The sequence below is a fragment of the Chrysemys picta genome, chromosome 3, assembly GCF_011386835.1.
Source record: "Chrysemys picta bellii isolate R12L10 chromosome 3, ASM1138683v2, whole genome shotgun sequence".
In the NCBI taxonomy this organism is placed as follows: domain Eukaryota; kingdom Metazoa; phylum Chordata; order Testudines; family Emydidae; genus Chrysemys; species Chrysemys picta.
In genome coordinates this window covers 95,190,487-95,217,246 of record NC_088793.1, presented here as the reverse complement: position 1 = coordinate 95,217,246, position 26,760 = coordinate 95,190,487, and the positions used below count along the sequence as shown (strand labels likewise).

General features: G+C 43.7%; 2 protein-coding genes across 37 annotated transcripts in view; both read left to right on the top strand.

Moving 5' to 3' along the window:
• Window positions 1-26,760, top strand: part of TRDN (triadin) — a 293,769-nt gene that overhangs the window by 28,513 nt on the left and 238,496 nt on the right. For 34 of the 36 annotated variants that reach the window (XM_065588488.1, XM_065588476.1, XM_065588499.1 and 31 more), the window contains exon 2: window positions 8,415-8,624. In XM_065588488.1, the coding sequence (XP_065444560.1) occupies window positions 8,415-8,624 (210 nt within the window). Of the gene's footprint in view, window positions 1-2,236; window positions 2,449-8,414; window positions 8,625-26,760 lie in introns of those variants that run through there. The other 2 variants (XM_065588495.1, XM_065588477.1) reach the window with 1 other exon arrangement.
• Window positions 20,330-22,480, top strand: LOC135982339 (uncharacterized). Its single transcript, XM_065588506.1, has 2 exons — window positions 20,330-21,259; window positions 21,856-22,480. The coding sequence occupies exons 1-2, from the start codon at window positions 20,716-20,718 to the stop codon at window positions 22,356-22,358; spliced, it is 1,047 nt and encodes a 348-aa protein (XP_065444578.1). The 5' UTR covers window positions 20,330-20,715; the 3' UTR covers window positions 22,359-22,480.

Sequence of the window (26,760 nt, the reverse complement as noted above, 5' to 3'; positions counted from 1 at the left end):
TTTGCTATGGGTCCAATTGTGATATCAATCCCACTGAACAGTATCTTAAACTATGAGCTGTCCTGTTGAAGTCAATGGGGCTACTTGTGTAATAATGTACTTACTCAATGTAAGGAAAGGTGTCACAATCTGACCATAAACTATTAGGAAGTGCTTTTCGGGTCAGTGAAATGCTTTTTTTTAAACCTACGTTTTTGTATGGGTTTTTAATTAATACTAGTATAAACAATTATTTTGGAGAGAATTTTTTGTTTCTTCCCCTGTGCTCCACATTAAGTGATTGATTATGTAATAACTCTGCAGGAATAGTCATTGCTACTTTGTGGGAAGCATCACCATTGTTGGGATCCTTAAATACACATCTTTAAAGGATCTGGCATTAATAACGGTACCAATTCATAACATACAGTACATGTAGCTCTGCTATTGACATTGTACCTGGTTCCCCATTTCCTTTGAACTGGATAACATCTTAATGGAATGCTTAGGAAAGATGTCACTTTTATTTCACAAACTCCCATTGAAATCAATGTGATGTTTTTAAAAACTGATGTACATTATCTCTGAGTATGAATGGACAAGATAAACAATACAGTTTTTAGACCATTATATACTTTATATTGATCAAAAATAAAACCAGTGCAGGAATAATAAGAAAAATAGGAAATTGAGTATACAATACACTACACAGTTGTCACTGCTTTTTTGGTATTCAGTTCATTTAATTTTCATGCATCATCTTCTTCTATGTTCTATAATCTTGATTCTATTTCTTTTGTTATTTAGAAATGGTCTCTTCATAATGAATTTTACATGTTTATAACTGTCAGTCACTGATAAGTCTGTAATCCATTCCCTCACAAGCAATCCCATCACCTCTTTCTATTATTTTAATATTTATGTAACTGTTTTTATGTCACTTTCTCTGCTAATAAACATTTCAGGTGTTGGGGGATTTTTCTCTTGGAGCTTTTGTTAAACTGTGAGTAGAACACCCCAGTATTGCTATATTTTTTGACAGTTCCAGAACAGGCCTGAAATTTCCAATATAATTTGAGCCTTTCCATCCTAGATTGTTCCCTTTCCTTCATTTTCAGCCTATGTGCTATGTACAGCATAGGTAGTGAGATCCAAATGTGATATATGCACCTCTGACACACAAGGGAAAAGAAGTCACAATGTTTTAGCCTAGGGAGGAGATCTGGTCAGCACTCTCAATACACTAGTCATTTCTCTTCCCTGTTCCTTGTCTATACTAGGTATTTTCCCCTAAGATTTCCCATCCTTGTGCAGCTCCACTGGTGGTAGTATCAGTGGGAGCACTAATGAAGACAAGGCATTGGCAACTGCCAGTTTTTTTATCCCCATGTAATTTTTAATCACTATGTGAGCTGTACCAACTTTCTAATTTTCTCCAGCTGACAACAGCCTCAAAAACCCATACCAGCAAGTTGGGGAAATCAGCCTGGACTAAGGAAGCTCTCACCAAACCTCCTAAGATGGAGGCCAGGAGTGAGGGTGGCTTTGTACCACATAAGGATTCAGCTATACTGAGGGGAAAATCTACCAGTTATTGGTTATGCTGGCTCTAGGAAAGCTTAATATTGATTGGGGCCCATAACTGACCTAACTGAGCAGACAGTGTTTGTGGAAATTAGAAGCTGTCAAGCTTTTGAGAACTGCAGCTGTAGAGGTGGCTATGGCAGAAGTCAGAGAGAAGCACAAGTCTTTGTGGAGAAGCTGTGTTGTGGGTGGCGACGTGCACAGATTGCCAAAAAAATTGCAATCGCAAGGTTGCACTGATAGCTTGTAAAGCAAAGTACCAGTCAAGGGGAATGCTATATATGCTTTTTAATGCAAGAAAGAGGTTCAAGTATATACACCATATTCAAATAACTTTAAAATATGGATAGACTAATCATTTTAAGATGTGTTAAGATAATATACGAATTAAATCAATCAATACATCTTGCCCAATGTTCATTTAAGGCCCACACAATACAGATAATATAGTACTTGACTATTTTAGATAGTGTTACCTATCATCTTGCTATTAGATATTTTTAGTGGAAGTTCAAGTCTTGTCCAGAGAGGCTCAAGCTTCTTCAATGTCCTCCATCGTGTCCTCCAGCTGGCAGCCAACCCCACTTCCTTCCATGAGATTTTCACCACTTTCAGGCACCTTCCTATATATAGTACGAAAATTTATTTATTGCCACTATTCCCAACAGCACTGTTCTCACATTCCTAGGATGGATTCTAGGTGAACCCCCACGGGGGCAAAAACCACACAGGCAGTTTCCTGACTCAGAAATCCCAAGCGCCCCCTCCCAGCCAGCCATGTATCCAAGAAGAAGCTTCTAACAACTAGTGCCTGTGTCTGGAATCTTCTGGGAAACCCATGTACCTTAGCTTGCAGTGCATGGCTGTGAGGTAAACCCAGATGAGGTATGACATCTCTGCTTTCTATGGGGGTTCTTACAGTGGGTAAAAACAATGACCAATGAGACTTAATGTAACTATTAGGCCCTTTTGTAATAACAACTGTAGCTGTACTAGCTCTGGAAGGCCCACTAGACTGATAAGTTTTGGGAACCTATTTTGTCATTTAAAGTAAACAGATATGGTTCAGATACAAAAGGTGTAGATTTATTGAATTTAAAAGGTGCTATTTTTACATGGTCAATTTCCCCAGTAAAACAGCGCATTAAATAGTAATTATATACTATATGTATAGAATAATATTGTGCGCTATTCTGGGGATTAGCTCTTTTCCAGGTCAGAAACCTCTCCTTGCAATATCTTAACCCATTGTTCTCTCTCTTACTCCAGGGCTCCTTTCACTCCAGGAGCTGCAGCTTCCTCTCCGTGACTCAGGCCTCTGGCCAGGTCACTATGTGGTTTCCCCTTCCAGGGTAGTGTCTCACTGGACCTGTTGTCAGTAGCTGGTAGAGAAACCCAGGCCCACCCACTCTCCCAGGGTCCAGCCCAGAGATCTTACAACACACAGCCCAGGTCTGCGCAGTCCCAAACCTGAGTGCTTTTTCCCTGGGCTACTTCCTACTCCATCTCCCATGGCCTTTCTTATCCACCCTTCTGGGTACACCCTTCCCTCGGGGCCAGGCTCCCAGCATTCTACTCTTTCTCTGGATTCTCTAATTCTCTCTGCAAGGCGGAGGATGACTGCAGACTTCATCACTGCCACACTTTCTGTTGCAAGCTTCCTGGCTTTATACTAGCCCAGCCCACACCTGCTCAGCAGAGCTTCATCTTCCAATTAGGGGTTGCTTCTCCAGCCTAGTCCCCTCATGTGTGGCCTAACTCGCTCTTTCTCAGCTTCCTTAATCTTTTCAGGGCTGGAATTACAATGTAATTTTAATTGCCTTTGCTTTTACTGTGCAAGTGTCTTTCATTAGTATGTCAGTTGAAATATATGTTATGATGCCAATCAGACTTATCAAGATAAGATAGTACCTTTCTGTTCTCTCCCTTACATCATAAACTCTACTGGTCTCCTCAGAGGAAAGAAAATGCATAATGTCATTTATGACCTGTTGCATGCACACGTTAGTTTATTTTTGTATGAATGAATTTGAATGTTACATAAAATAATGCTATTGATTTGGAATTTGACTTTAGGAAGCTGATCTTTGTCACTTGATTTTTCTCTCCTGCAGTGTGGTGTTTGATCCAATATTTATGTTCAGGGAAATGGAAGCAGTGATGTTTTTAAAATAGAAAAGTGTGTAACTTGCATCTTGACAGATAAGACACTGTTCATTAACTGAATACATTATCCATAAATTAAACCAAATTTCATGTAAGTTACAAAAATCATGTAACATGCCAATTTTGTGCTGCTTATACAACATTACTATTTAACAATGCAGGTTTCTAGGGCTTGAAACGAGACACTTGATCAGTATAGGGATGTTTTGAGTGAATGCAATCTAAAAAGGGGACAAAATTATATATAATCACTAAGAATGAAAAATGTAGAACAGTCAAGGGTGTGAATTATATTAGTTTCTGTTCTAATGTATGGTGTTTGAGTGTAAATCATATCACCGCTGAAGCTGACACTGACCTTGCTCACATTACAAATTATTGCAAGACATGTAATGATGATTTCATTATCACATCACTCTTGGACTGATTTTCCATTATACAGGGAACAAAAGAGTTTTTATCAGTCTCAGGCTTGTGAGAGTTTGTGCTCCATCTCGTTTTTCTAATTTTAAAAAGATATACATTGATGGACAAAACACAGGATCTCGTTCACCACAGCCTATGTATTTATCATTTCTGTAGGTATCTCAAGATAGACTCTGAAATACGAGCTACACACAGTGTGCACTAACATCTGGGGTTCTTAAACTCTATCTTCAAGATTCTTGTAACCTGCATATAATGGTAGAGGGTCAATATTTGTCATTTTGGATATGAGAAACAGACTGAGTTTGCTTATCTTTGGCTACGTCTTCACTACCCTCCTGAATCGGCGGGTAGAAATCGATCCCTCGGGGATCGAATTATCGCGTCTCGTCGGGATGTGACAGTCGATCCCCGAATCAACGCTTGTACTCCACCAGCACAGGTAGGAGTAAGTGCCGTTGACGGGGGAGCCGCGGAGGTCGATTTGATGCTGTCCTCACAGCGCGGTAAGTCGGCTCGGATACGTCGAATTCAGCTATGCTATTTGCGTAGCTGAATTTGCACATCTTAAATTGACCCCCCCTCCCCCCGTAGTGAGGACGTAGCCTCAGTTTAGTTAGAGCTTCATCACATGGCCCTTTCTCTCTTACCTGAATGTTCAATGACCCAACCGGAAAGGCAGCAATTTTATAGCATCAGAAGTGGCTATCATGAGCATCAGCATGAGAAGACCCAGACAGAGGCAGCACTACTGCACTCTGCTATAAAATTCACCTTGCTCTTGCTTTGGTGATAAATAAGGAGTGAGTACAAGTTCACACTCATATTGCTCTTTAATTCTTTTAGCAATAAAAGGGATTCTTTGGAAATTCAGACTCATACAGGGCCTGATCCAATGCCCCCTTGAACTCAATGGGCAGCCTTTAATAAGAATTGGATCAGGATGAATTTAACCAAACTATGCAAATATGTAACATATGTTTAGATTTTTTTTTTTTGGTGACCACTATAAATAATGCATCAGTTTAGCTGCTAGAAAAGTTACCCCAAACATGATGTCACAGGTACAGATTAGTATACATCTGTGTACGTATATATAAATCTGAAACACTTTTCTGAACTGTCTAGTGCCCTTCACTTTTGCACTGTGGCCTCCATCTTGAGCTGGACACCTAGGAGGTGTTAGATGAAATCCTGACACCTAGCAGAGGAGCTAACAATGGCAAAACCATCAACATGCCTCAAGCTTGATGGTCCATCGTTCAAATGAGTACACCCTAGAACAGGCTGGCTCTAGTCCAGGAAAACTAGTGTTCCCAGTTGGGAACATGGCTGGGTGGGAGAGCAGGAGCTGAGCAACTGATCTGGTGGGGTGAGGGTGAGAGGGTTGAAGCTGCTCTGGCAGGGGGCACCTGACAGAGAAGGCCAGAATCTATTTAAGTCCCAGATTTTCTTGAGCCGGGATTCTCTCACCAGCCATCCATCAGCTTACAATAGGAAGAGTAGAGTGCAGGTGAGGTCCTGGGACCCTGAAAGGTCACTAATCAAACCCCAAAAGGATCTTGGAGCAGTGAAGACACTGAAGGGAGGGGTTTTCCATGCAGCTGTTTGTTATTTTTGCCTAGATCTGTAACTCTTGTGCTTGGTCTGAGTAGTGTCTGGTGTAGAGGTTCCTTGGCAAAGTCTGTGTGTTCCCCAGGTTTAACTGTCATGAGTTTCTTGAGTGGTTAAACAATAAACCAAAGTTCCCACAAGGGTGGAGCTCTGGTGGACTTCAGTATAGGGGAGAACATAGGGTCCCACTTCCCAAGAAAGTGATGCTAGACAGGAGGACGGTACCTCAGGAATGTGTCAGAAAGGCTTGACTTTGAAATAGTGTCTGGATACAAACTGAGTCCCCGTAGGATTAAAAATATGTGGGGATGCAAGGGTTAGTTCCAATACTGCAGCCTGGTGTCTCCCAAAAGAGCGAGCTCAGTGTGTAACAGTGCCATTTGACTCTTGCTGACGAGGGAGGAGTGAATAATTTGATTTTTTGCAGCTTCATATCTGGATATCAAATGAAAGCAATTATTGCATTTATTACATGTTTGAGTTCAAGAATTTCTCAGAAATTTTCAAGTTTTAAATTTCAGCAATTTGAAACATGATATAATGAAACCATAAGCTTCTAAAAGCTGTTTTGAGCTGTGTGCAATGTAAGATGTTCTTAACAGCCACAGGGAAGTAAGTTAAATAGTTTGTATTTAAAAATGCAGTTATTCACCAGTAAACAGGTGGTATCTGCTGAATGGGAATTGACATAGGCATTCATCTTGCTCTCTGTTTTCTACTAAAGAGTCTTTAGCTTTCAGTGTTAAGCCCATTTGACACTGCAACTCTTGGGAGAAAAGACTGGCTTTTAGAAGGCCATCTCATGAAAGTGAAAATGCTCAAAACAAATTTGTTTACAAAAATATGACTCTTCACAAATTGTAATAACATTGTATAGAAAAGACATGGCACAGCTATAGAACATTTCTACTGCTATTGACTGGTGAGATGGAATAGAGTATAAACACACTCATTGTCATGTGTCCTTGACAGCAGAATTCAAAACTAATACTTAGCTGGTGTAAACTGACATAGCTCCACGGATGTAGGCTGTTTTACCGTGGATCTGACACAGTGTCCATGTAACAGGGTGGGACTCACCACTGTGGTGCCTCCTGCTGGTCGTTCTGGGAATTAGTTCAGTCTTTTTACAGGACACCCTCCTTCAGTGATGTCTGACCGCTGTCACTTCTGTTCTGGACCCACGTTGTCTCAAAGATCGTGGCATCCTCTTCAAGACACAGCCCTCCAGCCATGCCCCATTCTGTTCTCCCCCCTTTCCAGGGGAACAATAGTCCTCTGTCCAGCCACTCGCCTCCGTGGCCGACTGCAGCCCAAAATTCTAGCCACTCCCCTCAATAGCAAACAGCAGCCCTTCACTGGCCACTCCCCTCAGTGGCAAGTGGGGGTGAGGGACGGGGGAAACCCAGGCCTGACCACTACTCCAGGCGGTAGCCACGTGCTGCATCTCCTTCAACTACTGCCATCTGTTTTCCCTGGGCCACTTCCCCGTAGCCCTAGCACCTTCTCCGCCCCTGTATCAGGGCTTCAGTCTTTCAGCCAGTCAGGCTGGAGCTCCCTCTCACTCCCCTGACCCAGCCCAGCACTGCTCTATCCAGGGTACTGGTGGTTCCCTCAGCCCTTCAGGGACCCAGTCCTTTCTCCCTGGGCTCCCAAGAGAGCACTACCTTCTTTTCCCCGCAGCTCTCTTTATATATGGGCCTGCTCTGCCCTGATTGGCTGCTCATTGCAGCCCCTCTCTGATTGCTACACAGTCTCCCCAGGGCTGCTTTTAACCCTTTCTCCACCAGTGTGGGACAGACGCCCCATCACAGTCCATAACAAGTCAGTCTTTTAGAGGGTTATTATAATATTTTATGCTTCCATCAGCCACTGTTTTCGGTGTGTAGCTAGTCACAGCAAGTGGCCTGTGGTGAGCAATGAAGCTATACGTTGTTGTTTTTCTGTGGTTATTATGTTTTCTCCTAACTTATTTTGATTGTGGCCTCAGTTCAGGAAGGCATTTTTATTCAGTTAAAAGCAAGTGCTTAAATGAAAGAACAGACTTAAGTCCCATTGAAGTCAATGTTAACCACTTGCTTAAATATTGTACTGAATAAGTATGGATTTAAGAATATGTTTAAGTGATTAATTATAAAAAGGAAAGCAATATAGGGGCTTGTCTAAACAATCAGTTTGAGGCATGCTTGGGTGTGAATCTACCCTGGACTATCCTGCCATGGACCAGCTGTCCCCGTGGGCCCTGCTATTGTGCATTAACAGTCAATGTGCTTTGATGTTGTCCTGTTTCAAAGAGGATGAGCTCATCAGGATCCACACAAACAGTCTGGCAGGCTAGTGCAGGTTGGATTCACCCCCTCAGCTTGTTGCGAACTAAATGTTTGTGTAAACAAGCCCTATTTTTGGATTCAATGTATTTAACTCCATCCCTGTTCAGGTTAGCATGTAAGCAAACTAAGGTACATGTTTAAGTACTGTTCTGAATAGAGGTGCATTCCTGAATCAGGGCCTATGTTGTTAGAAAACTTGACAGCTATAACGATTGTAACAGACCAGATGCTACATATAGGTTCTTTATCTTAGACTGATAGGTACCTAGCTTAATATATGTCTTTGCTCTCTTTTTTTTTTTAATGTTTGACTAGGACATATGTCAACCACCACCACAGTGATGGATAACAACAATGGATCAGTTCTCACGCCACCAGTGAAAGTGGGAAAGAAGTCAGTTACAGAGGACATAATGACAACATTCAGCTCGCCAGCAGCATGGCTTCTTGTTGTTGCTCTGATTGTTACCTGGTCAGCAGTAGCTATTATAATGTTTGACCTGGTGGATTACAAAACCTTTGCAGGTAAGGCCCCTCAAATTCTGTTTAACATCTCATATATTTATGACCAAAATGTGTTGTTATATTTTATGTACACTGTATATTATATACACTTGGATGCACCCCAGCTTCTTTGAACCAGTCAGGTGAAAAGAGAAAGCCCTGATCATGCAAGAAATACTAGAATATATCAGTTTATATCATACAGCTTTGCATTTTTTAATTTTAAAAAATAATTGTACTCTTTAGAAGTCTTATCATTCTGTTAGCCATCTAATTTATGCTAAAGTGCTCATCATATGGGCATTTGTAAACCTTGTTTTTATGAAGGCTTCGCTAGCGATGCTAGTGTTAAAGCTGCATTGATATTTGCATTTAAAGCAGGACCCAGACCTCTCTGGTTCTTCAGGATGAGCATGGATATATCTGAACTATGAAACAGTGTGTAGCTTTAACTCTGAGCATAAATGCAACACATTCAGATTACAGTTCCGCGAATGTCTACATAAAGATTACTACTAAACATAGAACAATCACTAACAGATCATTCATTCACATACATTTTCCTAAATATTACAGAAAACATAATATAGCAATCACATGCAATCTGACACTTATGGACACCAATAAAAAACACACATATGAAGTATAATTTATGCAAGCCATGTAAACTGTAATACTTTACCATATAGAACCAGCTCCTTGGTTGGCATAAATTGGAGTAGCTACATGGTCTTCTATGTAGCAACACTGATTTACACCAGTTCAGGATCTGGCCAATAAGCAGTAAATATGGTCCAAGCTCAAGAGTACCAGCTAGTTGTACAAGATGAGGGTGGGGATACATGACCTCTGAGGGTGGTGGAAGAATGGTAATTGAGGTTGAGAAGAGGAAGTGAAGTCTAGAAGAGATATTGAATTACTGAATTCATTACTTCCTGCTATTTATGGTTTGTGCTTAGCAATTTAATGCATTAAAGTTATACAGACAACTCCTGTAATATGTTGTTAACAAAGTACAATTTTTTTATGTTCTAAAGAGTCCCAGGGATAAGTAAGCTACTACAGAAATAAGCCATTTAGGGGTAAATACACTGGTGTGGTTGGGAAACATAAGAGTAAATAAAGAAAAACCAATAATGGTGAAAGAATTATTTTTCTTCAGTGATAACTCCAGTTCTAATGTTACAACATCTGTCTTTAACTAGGAGTTAAAATTTAAACTTGAGCCTTTTTATTCAGAACAAATTGAGTTAGGATTCAACGTTAATTTCCCAGAAGCTTATTGGTTTACTGACAGATATATAGCTGTTGCCCTGCTAAATATCAATATTGATGAACTGACCTAAAGGTTTTGTGCCATAGATTGAGCCTGACACAAATCTTCCAATGTTGGATTAATGGATGGCAAATAAGCTTAGAATGTAGAGAAACTGTAATTTGCTCTGTGGAATCCCTTAACTGTGATCTGGCCTCCTTGGTTTCCAGATGGAAACAATGGCAACCTCAGTCCCAACAAGTATTGTTACTTTTTTTGAGTGATTTCTCTAAAGGATACATACCAATTTGATTGTCTCTATATTTAATTTAATCTAAACCTATAAACCAGTATTTTCCATAAAGCACTATTTTAAAATGTTTTATTTTCTTTTGCATAAACCATCCATCAAATATACCTAGTTGTTAGCAGTCCCGATCCTGCAGTCCTTGGGCCTGTCTCAGGCAAAGCTCTCGAGTAAGGTCGAAGGACTGAACTGAAGGATTTAGCTGTCAGCTTGTACCTACTGGGGATGGAGTGGGTGAGGGCAGGGAGGGAGATTGGTTGAAGAAACATTGAGACATGGATAACTGTGTTCATACTGGAAGCTGAAACAGTCAGATGGAAATCTGACACTCCTGCTGCACTGGTTAAGTGAGCTGTTCCCAATGGATTAATGGAAAATGACATTTTCAGGCAGTGGGAATAAAATAGTGTAAAATTTTATTTGAAAGGTGACTGTGTATATTTTGTGCAATTCTGTGAAAAATGGTACCTTAGTGTTTCCAGTTGATGAGTCATTTTCTTTCCCCAGAAGAGACTTGGTGTTCTGACTCATTAGCAACACAAGTTTTTAAACTGGATGTCAGATGGTGCACTATTAGGAAGAGGAATCCTCTCCTTCCTTTGCTTCTTCTCATGGATTTATTAACCAGGTTTCTTTATTTACACAAATGTAACAATGAGTACATATTTTTCCTTAGCAGGTGCTGGGGCTTTCAACAACTAGACTCCTATTTAGCCTGGTTTTCTAAGTGAATCATGCTGCTTGATCTGAGTTCTGTGTGTAATAGTAAAAAGGGTGTCACATAGTCCAACCTGCTTGCCTTAACAGAGCTGAAATGACTTACCCCACTGAGGATCTGGCGCCTTGACTTCAGTGGGATTATTTACTGTGATATGGCTCATAATTTGGCACCATTGACAGACTTCTTAAGGAACACGCACTATAGTGCTTGTGTTCAGAATAAGTGAAAATCACTGATATTTTCCCTTTAGTTTGAGGCTCTGCCTGAAGCATCCAGGCATGGTTATAAAATGGGAATTGTTATTTTCAGTATTGTTGCTTTAGCTTTGCAAACATGATCTACATTAATTTGCTACCACTTACATATGAAATGTCGAGTAGAAAATGGAGTTAATTCTACTATTGCCTGTCTCTTTTCCTTAGTACCTTTTGTGTTTTATAGATTTTTCCCTCCAATTTATTTCCTTATCCACTTGAAGATTGCCTTTGGGAGTTGTGCACAGCTTACAAATATACAGCATGTATCCCAAAAGATGGTTTAAACTATCTCTTTGCAGCAAAAGCCCTATCAAAGCCCTTATAATGTCTTTATGAGTCTCTCGTCCAGAGGTCTCAGTAGAAGCACAAAAATCATTAAGGGCCAGATTCTCCCACCATTAAACATCACTGAGTGAAAAAACTGGCCCCATTGAAGTCAATGGGAGTTTTATCATTGATTTTAATGAGGCCAGGATTTCACCCATTGTGTAGTACATTATGAGCAGTTCTGTTAGTTTCAGTGGGATGATATATTTGCTTTAATGGGGCTAACAGAAGCATAAGAGAATCTAGCCTCAAAGGAGTAACAGGCAGTTTAAATTTGAACTAATATGACTTCTTATTTGAAAGATTAACTTGAATTTTGCTTTCATGATATTTTTTAGTACCTGGAAGAAAAATAACAGTGAGATTCTGAAAATGTCAGTGCATTCATTTTAATAACATTGTTTTCATTCACTTTTCTAACAAAATCTTTGTTGCAACTCTCCAAAGAGAGTGCCCACCCATAGATCTCTGTTCATGGTTAACATGGTCTCGGATCCTTGATTTCAGGAACAAACTAGCAAGTTTTTGTTTTTTTTGAAACTCATTACATAAGTCCAACACATATCACCTGGAGAGGATCAGGGGTGTGTGTGTATATTGTAATTGTATATATATCCAGAAAGACCAATTTTGTTGTAAATTCTATAAAGTCTGAACCCGGTGGTTTGGATGAAAACTATTTTAGGCTACATCTATATTATGAGGTAAGGGTATGGTTCCCCTGCTTGTGTACACATACCTGTGCTAGCTGAATGAGAGCTAGCATGAGTATAAATAGTGTCACCACTGTATCTTGGGTAGCTGCAGCAGAGGCAAAGCTTAGCTGTGCCGAGTATAAACCCACCTGAAACCGGTGGGTGTGTACTCTGCATGGCTACGCTGAGCCTGGCTACCCATGCTCCTGAGGCTACACTGCTATTTATATTTGCGCTAGCTGAATGAGAGCTAGTACAAAAGTGTACACAAACAGGAATCACACCCTTCGTTCATAGTGTAGGGGGCCAATATTGCAATATGTATGAATAGAATTGCTTACCCTTTTAGTGCATGTGTACCAGTGGGCTTGCGGAGGGGCTGGAAAATAAGAGCCACCTTCTAGTCAGCTGTGTTTGGCTATGTGATCTGAAAATCCCGTGATGACCCAAGAATTTAGATCAATGGTGAATTCTTTCTTCCAAATACTTCTTTCCAAAGGTATGGAATTCAATTTTTTCAGTCTTTCAGATTCATTTCTTACACTGATTCATGTGAAGGGGAAAAAAAAGAAAGCTTGTATTCCTATTACATTTTATCCTACAGTTATAAACATGACTGAAAAATTTCTAATGCAATATGAAGCTGACGTGCTACAAGAGTCTGAGATAAGACACTGCAAATTTCATGCATTATGTAGTGTGTGACTATGATATGAATAAGTGAATAGCATACTGTATTAGGAATCGCCTTTCATACTTGTATCTTCAAAAATGTAAAAAAGATTATTCATTTTTGGTTTGATCTGAGCCTTGCAGCATTGTCCTGCTTGATTTTTGCAGTCTTTTTAAGTGCAGTTTGCTGACTTGCTTTACAAGTCATTAATGTGTATTACACATTATGAAACAAAATAATTGGTTATGGTTTTTATTGGTCCAGTTGACCAGATAATTTAAGTTTGTTTTAACCTTCACAAAGATAAATTGGCCAAGGATCCAAATTTATTAATGGACTACTTACAACATGTTTGAATATTTTCAACATTCCTAATAATAGGAATAACAATGTATGTGACGAATCACGGCTAACCAACACAGCTCTGATTTCAACTCCCGAGTGTCATATTCACAGTGAATTGGTAGTGACTCAGCCATCCATAAAGAAAACAAATAACTGGAAAAAAAAACCTCACAAAATAATCTGAGTAATTTCAAGAAGCAAAAAATGTGAAGAGGTTTCAATCTTCTTTTGGTTGTTTCATGACCAGAAAAATAGCCTATATTTGTTTAATAAATTATTCACAGTGAATTATTCATTCCTTTCTGGTACAAATGCATGAAGAGGCTCTTAAGAAAACTACAGCTACAGTAGCACAGGTTCATTCTCTCCAGTCCTCCTGTGTCTGTGTGACTGGCATGGGTGAAGAGTGGGCTGTGGGTGGAGCCAGGAAAGGACATCAGAATGTCGGGGAACCATGGGAAACACCCAGTATCCCAGCCAGTCACAGAGGGGAATCTTTTGTGCTTCCCATGGTACAATGGCAAAACAGCTGAATCCTGGCTGTGCTGCTATAGGATAGCAGCTGTCAGCTGCTGACTCTAACCACTTTGCAGTTCACTTCTTCCTAAATTAGTTCACAATCACCCCTGGTGCTGCTGTTTAGCCATAGACAGTTTTCTGCAAGCTTGGCTTAATCAAGACAGTGGATGAGGCAATGAGGGGAGAAGAAAAGAAACAAATCTAGCTTTTTCTAACCAAAGCATATATTCCGCAAAGAAACAACAAAAATTGCGGAAAGACTAAGAATTGTGGAATCCTCAGTTTGCATGTGCTTATAACAGGACAACGTGTAGGAGCTGCTTTCCATAAAGTGTCCTTTGATATCAAGCTATGTTGAATTCAGCAGTAAATAAAATGAGTATTTTTCTTTGGTAAGTATGATTGTCAAATTGTGCATTTTTATGCGCATGGAATGGGCTTCCTTTGGGGGCAAAGCCTGCAATCATTGCATTGGGCTTGTCTACATGAGAAGGTTTTACTTGTATAAACTAAGATGTGAATTTATAATTATACTGGTATAACACTGCTTGTACACACTCTTATTCTGGTAGAAATGATTTTTTCTTTTTCTTTTGGTTTAGATTAAACCTCTTCCCAAGTAACATAAGAAACTGGAAAAAGTCACATTTATACTGCAATAAGGGGGTTCACACAGGGAGTTACAGTGTTATAACTACACTGGAAAAACTGTTTTTAAAAAAACAAACAAACAAAAAAACCTTTGCCATGTAGAGAAGGCCTTGGACAATTTTTCCTGAGTGAGGATTGAGTTAGAACAGTAGGGTTTGGCCTTATTTGTGTGTAGTAACTTTAAATCTCAGTATCATGGCCTATTGAAAGACCATTTTTACTGTACCCAATGTCACCAGTCCACATCATGAATGAACAGCCTACAAATATCCAAGTTCTAAACTGAAACAGTTTTGAGTTATATAGGAACTCAACAAATGTCCCCTAAATCCACAAAAATATCCCCCCCTTCTATAAATCTTAAACCAGTCAAACGGATTTAAACCAAATTCAGGTTTAAAAAAGGGCTGCCCAGCTGACGTGTTATTTGCCATGTTTCACCCTGCAGCAAATTTTACAGCTGAGTTATAAGCCCCTGTAAAATGGAGTTTATATTGGAAACAATGACAAGACTATGAAGTACTGTGGTGCTAGCTAGTATTGCTATAATCTCAGTGGGTCTGGTGTACAATATGATAAATTGTGACCGACCTCATGAAGTTGAAAACATGAAATTTCAGAAACTGACTTGGATTAATAGAGAAGCCTCTAAGAAGAGAAGCGAGTCTTGCATGCTTAAGTGTTTCAGATTAATATGAAATGCCAACTAAATTTCAGGCCCTTGATGATGCTTATGAACTTTCTAATTTTAAACAAATAATGGTAAGTCACACTGGAACAACTGCACAAGGTATCATCGGTGACATAATTTTTTTGGTCTTTTGATGGTGAGGGAACCAAGAATAATTCAGTAGAATTAATCAAAAGTAATTATTTCTTTTGAGCAAAAGAATGTTTACATTTTTGTAACCTTTGTGAATAATTTTGTACAGCATTATTTAATTGTAGCTTTACACTGGTTGGTTCTTGCTGTATTACCTTACAGTGTATTTTTTTTCTGTTTACTGAAATCCAGTTTCTACTTCATAACGCAGGGATGAAATCAATCCTCACTTCACACCATAGCTGCTTTATTTAGTCAAGTGCCATCCTATAATGTTCATTATTGCTAATAATGTTTCTTCCCTTTTTTTTTATTGGCCATTCCTTGGTTTTATCTTGTTGTCATCCCCTATAGCCACCTATTCACAACATTGTGATGATCCCTGTTTACCACCTGGTAAAGACATTTGCCTGCAGTATTATAAATAAGTGTGTGTGTCTGTGTGTGGCCTGCTTAAGTAAGATAACAAAGCATGGGCAATTGCTGACCGCCAGCAAGCGCTAACGCCACTTGTTTGCTAACATCTAAATCTAGCCGACTATAATGAGTAAAGTTAATTACAGTAGCATCCAATCAAAGCAGATTTGTCAGTTTAAGATATTGTCCCAATCAACAGATTCTCAGGAGGCTCTGATATGCTGGGAAATCTTCACTTTTGCTTCATGAATGGCTTCAAAAAAGAAGCTTTGTACATATTATTAGCAGCATTTTAAAGCATTTTAATACTAAGGTAAGATCAATGTCCATATCAGCCACTGCAGACATGGAAAACATGAAGCTGAACAAGAAAGTCCATATAGGAAGAACTTTATGATCAGCTGATAACTTTAAAGTATTATGCAAAAACACATGTGTATTGGTCCCTCCATATCAGGCTTGTCTATTGTCTGACTCGTTGTGTCAGGCAATAAATAGACGTTAATTAGTGGTTTCGGGCACAAGCCTCCTGGCTAGGGCAGACAGTAATCACAGTCTGGGCTATGACCTCCTGGGCGGGGCACAGCAATAAGCAATCTTTGGGCTCAAGCCTCCAGGCTAAGGCAGGCAGTAAACACAGTCAGTGGCTCTAACCCTGTGGGCAGGGCGGAGCAATAAGCAATTAAGTAGGCTGTAGCCTAGCCTCCTGGTTAAGGCAGACAGCTCACACAGACTATGGGCTTGCAGCCTTCTGGCAGGGGGCAAGTCACAAAGGAGACCTTTTGTCCTTGGGTAAATAGGCTGCCACCCAAGGGTTGGGGTTGGCAGTAGGAGGACCTGGACTCACCCTACTTCACTGGGTCCCAGCCCAGGGTGCTAACAGTGCTAGGGGATCCTGCCTGTGGGTCAATGAGGATCCTGCCAAAACACATTGTCTGGTAAGGTGACTGACTAATGTCTGGTTCCCCTGGGCTATTTCCTACTCCAGTCAGGGCTGGCTCTGGCTTTTTTGCTGCCCCAGGCAAAAAAGCCGCCGGCCGCCCCCCCCTCCCTGCGGGGGGGGGGGGGGGGGGGGGGGGAGGGCGGCCGGACCCCTGGGAGGAGGGCGGCGAGCCCCGGCCGGGGCTCCGCTCTCCCCCCGGCGGCCAGAGCGCAGGGGGCAGGGCGGCGAGAGGGCGGCAAGCCCCAGCCAGGAGCCCCCCTCCAGGTGCCGCCCCAAGCACAAGCTTGGTGGGCTGGTGCCTGGAGCCGGCCCTGACTCCAGTCCATTGGTGCGACTCCATAATCTGCTGGTCCTCGGGGTAAGTGGTGGACAGCAGCTCCAGCAGTGCCTCTCAGTCTCAGTTTCCTCCAGGGACAGGGCACTGCATGGCTCAGGGTCTGATCCAGAGTTCTGCAGTGGGCTAGAGACAGGGCCGGCTCCAGGCACCAGCCCACCAAGCTTGTGCTTGGGGCGGCACCTGGAGGGGGGTGGCGCGGCGCTCCGGCCCCCGGGGAGAGCGGGGCCACGGCTGGGCTCGCCGCCCTCCTCCCGGCGCATTGGCTGCCCTCCCCCCCCGGCGCCCTCCCCCCGGCGGCCGGGGGGAGAGCGGCGAGCCCTGGCTGGGGCTCGCTGCCCTCTCGCCGCCCTGCCCCCTGCGCTCTGGCCACCGGGGGGAGAGCGTAGCCCCGGCCGGGGCTCGCCGCCCTCCCCCTGGGGCTCCGGCCGCCCTCTCCCCCCCCGCCGGGGGGCGGGGGGCGGGGGGCGGCTTTTTTGCCTGGGGCGGCAAAAAAGCCAGAGCCGGCCCTGGCTAGAGACATGTGCCTCCTTTACTAGCTCTGGCCCAACTGAGCTGAAGGACCTGCCTCTTATACTTCCTGTTCCTCCCCTCTGCTTCTGGTGCAGGGGAGGTGGGTCAGCTTGGCTCCACCCACCAAAAAGAGTGTAGTGGTCCCTCTGCCTCAGGCTTGGAGGGAGGCCACTCTGATTCAGTACAATGTGGCTAATACATGACATAACATTTAAGCAAACTTTGTACAATTAGAACCCGACTCAATCCAAGTGAAGTCAATGGAAGTCTAAGTCCCCTAGAGTCATTTAACTATGTTTGTAGAGTCAAGGCTATACAGATATCTATAGTTCTTCCAGTGTGAGCCAAGCCTGTGGTAGTTGAAGTTGCGTAGCACTTTGTAGCATATTTTTACTCTATTTTCAATTTCTGGCAAGTTTCCCAATTAAGCAGACATACTATTTAGTAGGGAAATTAAGTGTATTTTACTGTAATATAACTATTTTTTTCTTACAGTTCATTTTGGATGAAAATACCTCTTTCTACATTCAGTTGAGGTTTTAGCTATATACTTGAGCTTAACCTCTTTATTATTACTGGGTGGTAGGAAAGGCAAATCATTTAAGCAGAGAAGGTTTTATACTGTAGACTGTTAACTGCATATTTCCATTTTAAATATCTATAAATTGGCATGTAAGGGAAATGGAGGGTCTGAATTTTCTCTCCCAGCAGCTTTATATCAGTGTAAATCATTGATACATACCAGAGTTTATCCTGAATCACACTTGAGTAAGTGTGAGGAAAATCAGGGCTTTCAAATACCAAAGTGATCCATAAAGAATCCTGAGTTGAACGGATTCTGGTGTTAGTGTTGGGAGACATGGTATATGTCTAATCTGCTATATTAAAATGTACCTTGTCATTATCAATGAATTGGATATCTCATAAATAAATAAATCTTTACACCAGATAATTACCCTTATTTGTACAGTGATTTCAAATTATATTCAGTATATTGTTGTCATCACATGTAATTGAATTAAATACACAATTGGTAAACAAATCCATTAAATAGGTTAAAATATGACTGGTACAACTACTTGATAGCAAAAGGACTGACAACAGACCTTGTTATTAGCATTGTTATTAAAACTAGACCAGGGGTCGGCAACCTCTGGCATGCAGCTCGCCAGGGTAAGCACCCTGGCAGGCCGGGCCAGTTTGTTTACCTGCCGCGTCAGCCGGTTTGGCTGATCACGGCTCCCACTGGCTGCGGTTTGCCGCTTCTGGCCAATGGGGGCTGCGGGAAGCGGCGCAGGCGAGGGATGTGCTGGCCGTGGCTTCCCGCAGCCCCCATTGGCCTGGGACAGCGAACCGCAGCCAGTGGGAGCCGCGATTGGCCGAACTTGCCAACGCGGCAGGTAAACAAACTGGCCTGGCCCTCCAGGGTGCTTACCCTGGTGAGCTGCATGCCAGAGGTTGCCGACCCCTGAACTAGACAAACAACTGAAGTAGGAAGTAGTTTAGCAACCTGCACAGACAAGTCAATTACAAGTCAACTTTGTGTGCATTACAGCAATAAATAGTAACACCAGCCATAAAATCTAAACAAATATGCTCAAATCAATCACTACTGCAAATCATATCATACACTTCATTCGTATACTGAAAAATCACTATTACAGAGCTTAGTATTAGTTCAGAGAAGAAATAAGGTTTTATCTATTCTCAAAAGCTTGTCTAAAATTTTTGACACAGTTGAAATTACTTCAACACTTTCAGGTACAGCATTTTATGACCAAAGAACAGATTTTGAGGAACTTGTAAAAGTCCAGCATCGGGTTGATTTCAGAGAGCAAAAGATTTTTCATCAACTTAAAAGTATCATCATGGAAGTTTTGTCATATAGTTCAGGCATGAGCTATTAATTACCTTAAAAAACACAAGCACAATTTTCAAATCAATGGGAGCAGAAATTGTAAGCCAAAGAGAATTCAGACTTAGGTAAAGCTGTTGATTCCTATGGGTAAAAGCGATAATTCTTGTTCTTGCGTTTTAGACCAAATTGCAATTCCAGCAACACTGATGCTGGAAGGCTACAAACAAAGAATTATAGTAATCCAGTTTGGATGTAATAAGCATGAAAACCAGTTTCCAAATCTATGGGGGACTCAGCAGGATTTAATCCTTGCAACACGTCTTAGAGGATAAAACAAGCTATTTTAACCACATTTTAAATGTGTTTATCAAAGAAAATCCAAGCAAATTCCCAAATTTCTTGTAGATGTATAAAACGGGTATCAAAGACCCTCCTAGAGAATTCAGTTGGGTTTTGGTTAGATAAGGTTTTACTGCTAAGTAATGTATAAAATCCTCCCATTTGACTGGGATTTAGCTTCAGTCATCTGGAAGTCATCCAGCTTCAAACATCTGCAAAACAATTTTGCAAGTGAAAAACTGCCTGATTAGGATCAGATTGAGAGAAGATAGGTGAAATGGGCTATTATTCTCATAGCAATGGAGATGCAGATACCAACAGCACTAAGCTTTCAATGAACTGAAAGAGCCTTTATACAGTAGCAAACAATAAATGGACAAATGCTGTGGTTTGCTTCTATTTGAGGTCCCAATCTTAACAGCCACGAATGTATGAAAGTAATTTACACATGTGAATAGTCATATTGAGCTCTGATTACTCATATGTGTAAAGTTACTCAAAGGTGTAAGTGTTGCAGGATCAGGACCTAACAGGACAAGGACTAAAAGATAATTTAATGTAAAACAAAAGTCACTAAGGTATGTGTGTGTGTGTTTTACTTATTAAAACAGCAGCAGATATCAATAAAAACAAGCCTCTACACAACTAATTGCATGTGCTTTTCAGACGAAGTTCAGCTACAGTACAGGGTTTGTTTTCCACTCAGCAAAACAGTTGGGAAAAAAGTTGTTCCAGTATTAAATTGTCTTAGGCCTGGTCTACACTACGGGTTTAGGTCGACTTTAGCGGCGTTAAACCGAATTAAGCCTGGACACGTCCACACAACGAAGCCCTTTCTTTCGACTTAAAGGGTCCTTTAAACCGGTTTCTTTACACCACCTCTGACGAGGGGATTAGCGATAAAACCGGTCTTTGCGGGTCGGAATTGGGGTAGTGTGGACGGAATTCGACGTTATTGGCCTCCGGGAGCTATCCCACAGTGCTTCATTGTGACCGCTCTGGACAGCACTCTCAACTCAGATGCACTGACCAGGTAGACAGGAAAAGACCCGCGAAGGTTTGAATTTCATTTCCTGTTTGCCCAGCGTGGAGAGCACAGGTGACCCCGCAGAGCTCATCAGCACAGGTAACCGTGATGGAGTCCTCCCAGGATCGCAAAAGAGCTCCAGCATGGACCGAACGGGAGGTACGAGATCTGCTCGCCATATGGGGAGATGAAGCAGTGATAGCTGAACTCCGTAGCAGTAAAAGAAATGGAAAAGTATTAGAAAAGATCTCCAAGGCCATGAAGGACCGAGGCCATAACAGGGACACACAGCAGTGCCGCGTGAAAATTAAGGAGCTACGGCAAGCTTACCACAAAGCCAGAGAAGCAAACGGAAGGTCCGGGGCAGAGCCGCAAACTTGCCGCTACTACGCGGAGCTGCATGCGATCCTAGGGGGTGCAGCCACCACTACCCCAACCGTGTGCTATGACTCTCTCACTGGAGAAACACACAGGGAAGACGGTTCGGGGAACGAGGAGGATGATGACGATGGAGGTACTGTAGGTAGCTCACAGCAGCAAGGAAGCGGAGAAACCGGTTTCCCCAACAGCCAGGATATGTTTGTGACCCTGGACCTGGAACCAGTAACCCCCGAACTCACTCAAGACCCTCAGGGCACACAGGAGACCTCTGGTGAGTGTAACTTTGTAACTATTTGTAAACATTACAAAAAAAAAGCAAGCGTGTTTAATGATTACTTTGCCCTGGCAATCGCGGCCAGTACATCTACTGGAAAAGTCTGTTAACGTGTATGGGGATGGAGCGGAAATCCTCCAGGGACATCTCCAGAAAGCTCTCCTGGTTGAAATGGGGTGATTTTATTAAGGGGACATTCAGAGGCGCCCGTTCCTGCTCTTCTGACCAGAAATGTTCCCCGCTGTTAACCACGCGGTGGGGGGAGGGGTGAAGTGATCATCCCAGAGAATCGTGTGTGTGTGTGTGGGGGGGGGGGTTTACTTGTGTTTGTGCCGCATGTTAACCGGGAAACCGCAGCCACTCCTTTTACATTGAAACCCCATTTTAAATGGACAACCCAATTCATCCTTGATATGGGAAATGCGCTGCTGTTTGCAACCTTTCCCGCATGTTAAGAAGGTTAAAAAAGCCAAAACACTGTGGCCTACGATGGCTGCCTGCAAGCCGAAATATGCGACCTTGTAATGAAAGAGTGTACCCATTGTTCTCTAAAATGTGTCTTTTTTAACCACCTCTCCCTTCTCCTCCGCCAGCTGCAAATGTTTCTCCTTCGCAGAGGCTCGTGAACATTAGAAAGAGAAAACGTAGGACGAGGGACGAGATGTTCACGGAGCTGCAGATGTCCGCCCAGGCTGATAGAGCACAGCAGAATGCGTGGAGGCAGTCAATGACGGAGATGAGAAAAGCCCAATATGAACGAGAGGAGAGGTGGCGGGCTGAATCGCGGGAAGAACAGAGCAAGTGGCGGGCTGAAGACGATAGGTGGCGTCAGCTTGCAGACAGACGGCAAGAGGCAATGCTCCGTCTGCTGGAGCATCAAACTGATATGCTCGAGCGTATGGTTGAGTTGCAGGAAAGGCAGCAGGAGCAGAGACCGCCGCTACAGCCCCTGTGTAACCAACAGCCCTCCTCCCCAAGTTCCATAGCCTCCTCACCCAGACGCCCAAGGACACGGTGGGGGGGCCTCCGTCCACCCAGTCACTCCACCCCAGATGATCGCCCAAGCATCAGAAGGCTGGCCTTCAATAAGAGTTAAAGTTTTAAAATGCAGTGTGTCCTTTTCCATCCCTCCTCCCCCACCCATCCCAGGCTACCTTGGCAATTATCCCCCTACCTCTGTAAGGAACTAATAAAGAATGCATGAATGTTAAAAAAAAATGACTTTATTGCCTCTGCAAGCGGGAGGGGAGGGTGGGGTGGGGTGGTTGGTTTACAGGGAAGTAGAGTGAACCGGGTCGGTGGGGGGGGTTTGGAGGGTTCATCAAGGAGAAACAAACAGAAGTTTCACACAGTAGCCTGGCCAGTCACAAAACTCGTTTTCAAAGCTTCTCTGATGCGCACCGCGCCCTGCTGTGCTCCTCTAACCGCCCTGGTGTCTGGCTGCGCGTAATCAGCGGCCAGGCGAGTTGCCTCAACCTCCCACCCCGCCATAAAGGTCTCCCCCTTACTCTCACAGATATTGTGGAGCGCACAGCAAGTAGCAATAACAATGGGGATATTCTTTTCGCTGAGGTCTGAGCGAGTCAGTAAGCTGCGCCAGCGCGCTTTTAAACGTCCAAATGCACATTCCACCACCATTCGGCACTTGCTCAGCCTGTAGTTGAACAGGTCCTGACTCCTGTCCAGGCTGCCTGTGTACGGCTTCATGAGCCATGGCATTAAGGGGTAGGCTGGGTCCCCAAGGATCACGATAGGCATTTCAACATCCCCAATGGTCACTTTCTGGTCCGGGAAGAAAGTCCCTTCCTCCAGCTTTCGAAACAGAGCAGAGTTCCTGAAGACGCGAGCATCATGTACCTTTCCCGGCCATCCCACGTTGATGTTGGTGAAACGTCCCTTGTGATCCACCAGGGCTTGCAGCAGCATTGAAAAGTACCCCTTGCGGTTTATGTAGTCGGTGGCTTGGTGCTCCGGTGACAAGATAGGGATATGGGTTCCGTCTATGGCCCCGCCACAGTTTGGGAATCCCATTTCAGCAAAACCATCCACTATTGACTGCACGTTGCCCAGAGTCACTACCCTTGCTATCACCAGGTCTTTCATTGCCCTGGCAAATTGGATCACAGCAGCCCCCACAGTAGATTTGCCCACTCCAAATTGATTCCCGACTGACCGGTAGCTGTCTGGCGTTGCAAGCTTCCACAGGGCTATCGCCACTCGCTTCTCAACTGTGAGGGCTGCTCTCATCTTGGTATCCTGGCGTTTCAGGGCAGGGGACAGCAAGTCACAAAGTTCCATGAAAGTGCCCTTACGCATGCGAAAGTTTCGCAGCCACTGGGAATCGTCCCATACCTGCAGCACGATGCGGTCCCACCAGTCTGTGCTTGTTTCCCGGGCCCAGAATCGGCGTTCCACGGCATCAACCTGCCCCAGTGACACCATGATTTCCACATTGCTGGTGCCTGTGCCTTGTGAGAGGTCTATGTCCATGTCAATTTCCTCATCACTCTTGTCGCCGCGCTGCAATCGCCTCCTCGCCTGGTCCGGGTTTCGCCTTGGCATGTCCTGGCTCTGCATATACTCCAGGACAATGCGCGTGGTGTTCATAGTGCTCATAATTGCCGCGGTGATCTGAGCGGGCTCCATGATCCCAGTGCTAGCTATGGCGCCTGGTCAGAAAAAAGGCGCGAAAGTAGTATCTGATGGACCAGGAGAAGGAGGGAGGGCGGGAGGGAGGGAGGGCCGAGTGACGACATGGCGTACAGGTACAGGAACAGGGAGAAACACAAACAACTGTCACACAGAATGGTCCCCCCAAAGATTAAAATGAAAACCCTGGGCTTAGCAGGCCATTGATTTCACGGAGGAAGGGGAAGCATATGAATACAGAACAAATCTATTTTTTACATCTTAAGGTGGCAGCCGACGGTGCAGCATGAGTGACAGCCATACCAGTACGACGATGACGGTTACCAATCATAAAATACCATCATCTGCCAAAAGGCAAGGGGCTGCTGCTGTGTAGCAATGCAGCCCCACGTCTGCCAGCCCCACGTCCGCCAGCACCCAGCATCGCCCTCGGCCTCTTCTGGGTGCTTAGCAGACAATACTGGGCAATTGGCAGAAAATAGTATATTACGACTGGTAGCCATCATCATCGAAACAGTAGCATGTCTGCCCAGGTGGCCATGATTGACAGCCACACCAATACGATGACGACGGATACCAGTCATAATATACCATCGCCTGGCAAGGGGCTGGTGCAATGCAGCCCTACGGCTGCCAGCCCCATGGCTATCACTCATGCTACACCATCTACCGCCAAAAGGCAGTTAGCAGCTGCTGCTGTGTAGCAATGCAGTCCCACGTCTGCCAGCACCCAGAGGACATATGGTGACGGTGAGCTCAGCTGAGCTGAGCGGGCTCCATGCTTGCCGTGATATGTTGTCTGCACAGGTAACCCAGGTAAAAAGGCGCGAATCTATTGTCTGCGTTGCTGTGACGAGGGGGGAGGGGCCTGACGACATGTACCCAGAACCGCCCGCGACACTGTTTTGCATCATCCGGGCATTGGAATCTCAACCCAGAATTCAAAGAAAAGGCGCGAACCGCTTCTCGGCTCTCTGAGCTGTGGCGCAAATGTAGTATCTGACGGACTAGGGGAAGGAGGGAGGGGGGCCGAGTGACGACATGGCGTACAGGCACAGGGAATTAAAATCAAGAACGGTGGCTGTGCATCAGGGAGAAACACAAACAACTGTCACACAGAATGTTCCCCCCAAAGATTAAACTGAAAACCCTGGGCTTAGCAGGCCGTTGATTTGACGGAGGGAGGGGGAAGCAAATGAATACAGAGCAAATCTATTTTTTACATCTTAAGACGACGGTGCAGCGTGACTGATAGCCCTCGGCATCTTTCTGGGTGCTTGGCAGCAAATACGGGGCGGCGTATGACGATGGTCTTCAGGCCTATTGCACAATCGGCTGCTCGGGGAAGACTCTGCTAATGTGCGATGACCCGACTTGTAATAGGACGGCTAATAGTCGTAATACACCATTTACTGCCAAAAGGCAAGCCCCACGGCTGCCAGCACCCAGATCGCCGATGAAGGCTACCAGTCTACTGCACCGTCTACCGCCAAAAGGCAGTTAGCAGCTGCTGCTGTGCAGCAATGCAGTCCCACGTCTGCCGACACCCAGAGGACATATGGTGACGGTGAGCTCAGCTGAGCGGGCTCCATGTTGTCTGCACAGGTAACTCAGGTAACCCAGGTAAAGAGGCGCGAATCTATTGTCTGCCGTTGCTGTGACGGGGGAGGGAGGGGCCTGACGACATGTACCCAGAACCGCCCGCGACACTGTTTTGCATCATCCGGGCATTGGGATCTCAACCCAGAATTCAAAGGGGCGGCGGAGACTGCGGGAACTGTGGGATAGCTGTGGGATAGCTACCCATAGTGCAATGCTCTGGAAGTCGACGCTAGCCTTGTACTGTGGACGCGGTCCGCCGACTAGAGCACCTAGAGCATTTTATTGTGTGGACACACACAATCGGCTGTATACAACCGATTTCAATAAAACCGGCTTCTATAAATTCGAACTAATTTCGTAGTGTAGACGTACCCTTAGAGAAAAATGTTAGATTTTTTTTGGCTCAGTTTGTAAAGTGTTCATCAGCTCAACAAAATGCCACATTTCAAAGTATGCCTCTCCCTGAGCAACCTTCCAGTCCTGTAAAGACACCATTCAGATTAAATTCAGGGCACTCACACTGGCTATTCTCAGTACACAAATCATGGTAAGTCTAGCAACTGACCTGAATCTAGAGGCTGACACCTTCAAATTCACTCTGCCACCCACTCAGCTATTAAATTGGCTTCCTTTAGGGGATAAGAGAGGCCCATGATTTGGTCCCTATCTGAGATAACCAAGAGTGTGACCATGTGAAATAGAATGGAGAAAAGTTCAAGCTGCCTAATGATATTGGCCAGTTTAAAAAAAAAAAAAAAAAAAAAAAACCTGGATGCCTGAAGTTAAGCTTCTAAAGCCCTAGTTAGCCATTTAAATACGTGGCCCGATTTTTCAAAAGTGCTGAGCACCTAGCAGCTCCCATTGAGGTCACTGGACATTATGTATTATGTAGTGTGCTGTGTAGCATAGGTTTAAAGCACGAGTATATTCTGTGTGTGGCCAAAGAGAGAAAAGTCCCCAAGTGATATGCAGGGGGTAATTATTCCAGTTTGAGTGTACTTGGTTTCAGATGCATTCTAATAAACTATCAACATATTCTCTCTTGCTAGACCTAAAAAAGATAGACTATTCTAAATAATATCAAAATAACAAGCTTAAGCTGTTTTGCGAGCTTGCATTTTTTCAGTCACGCTCAGGAATGCAAGGAACACACTAATCCTCTGAAAACAGACATAATTCTTTGCATGTTCTTGAGGCAAACAGCATCTTCCACTCTGTTTAATTCACCCTGGATTGCTCTTCCTTTC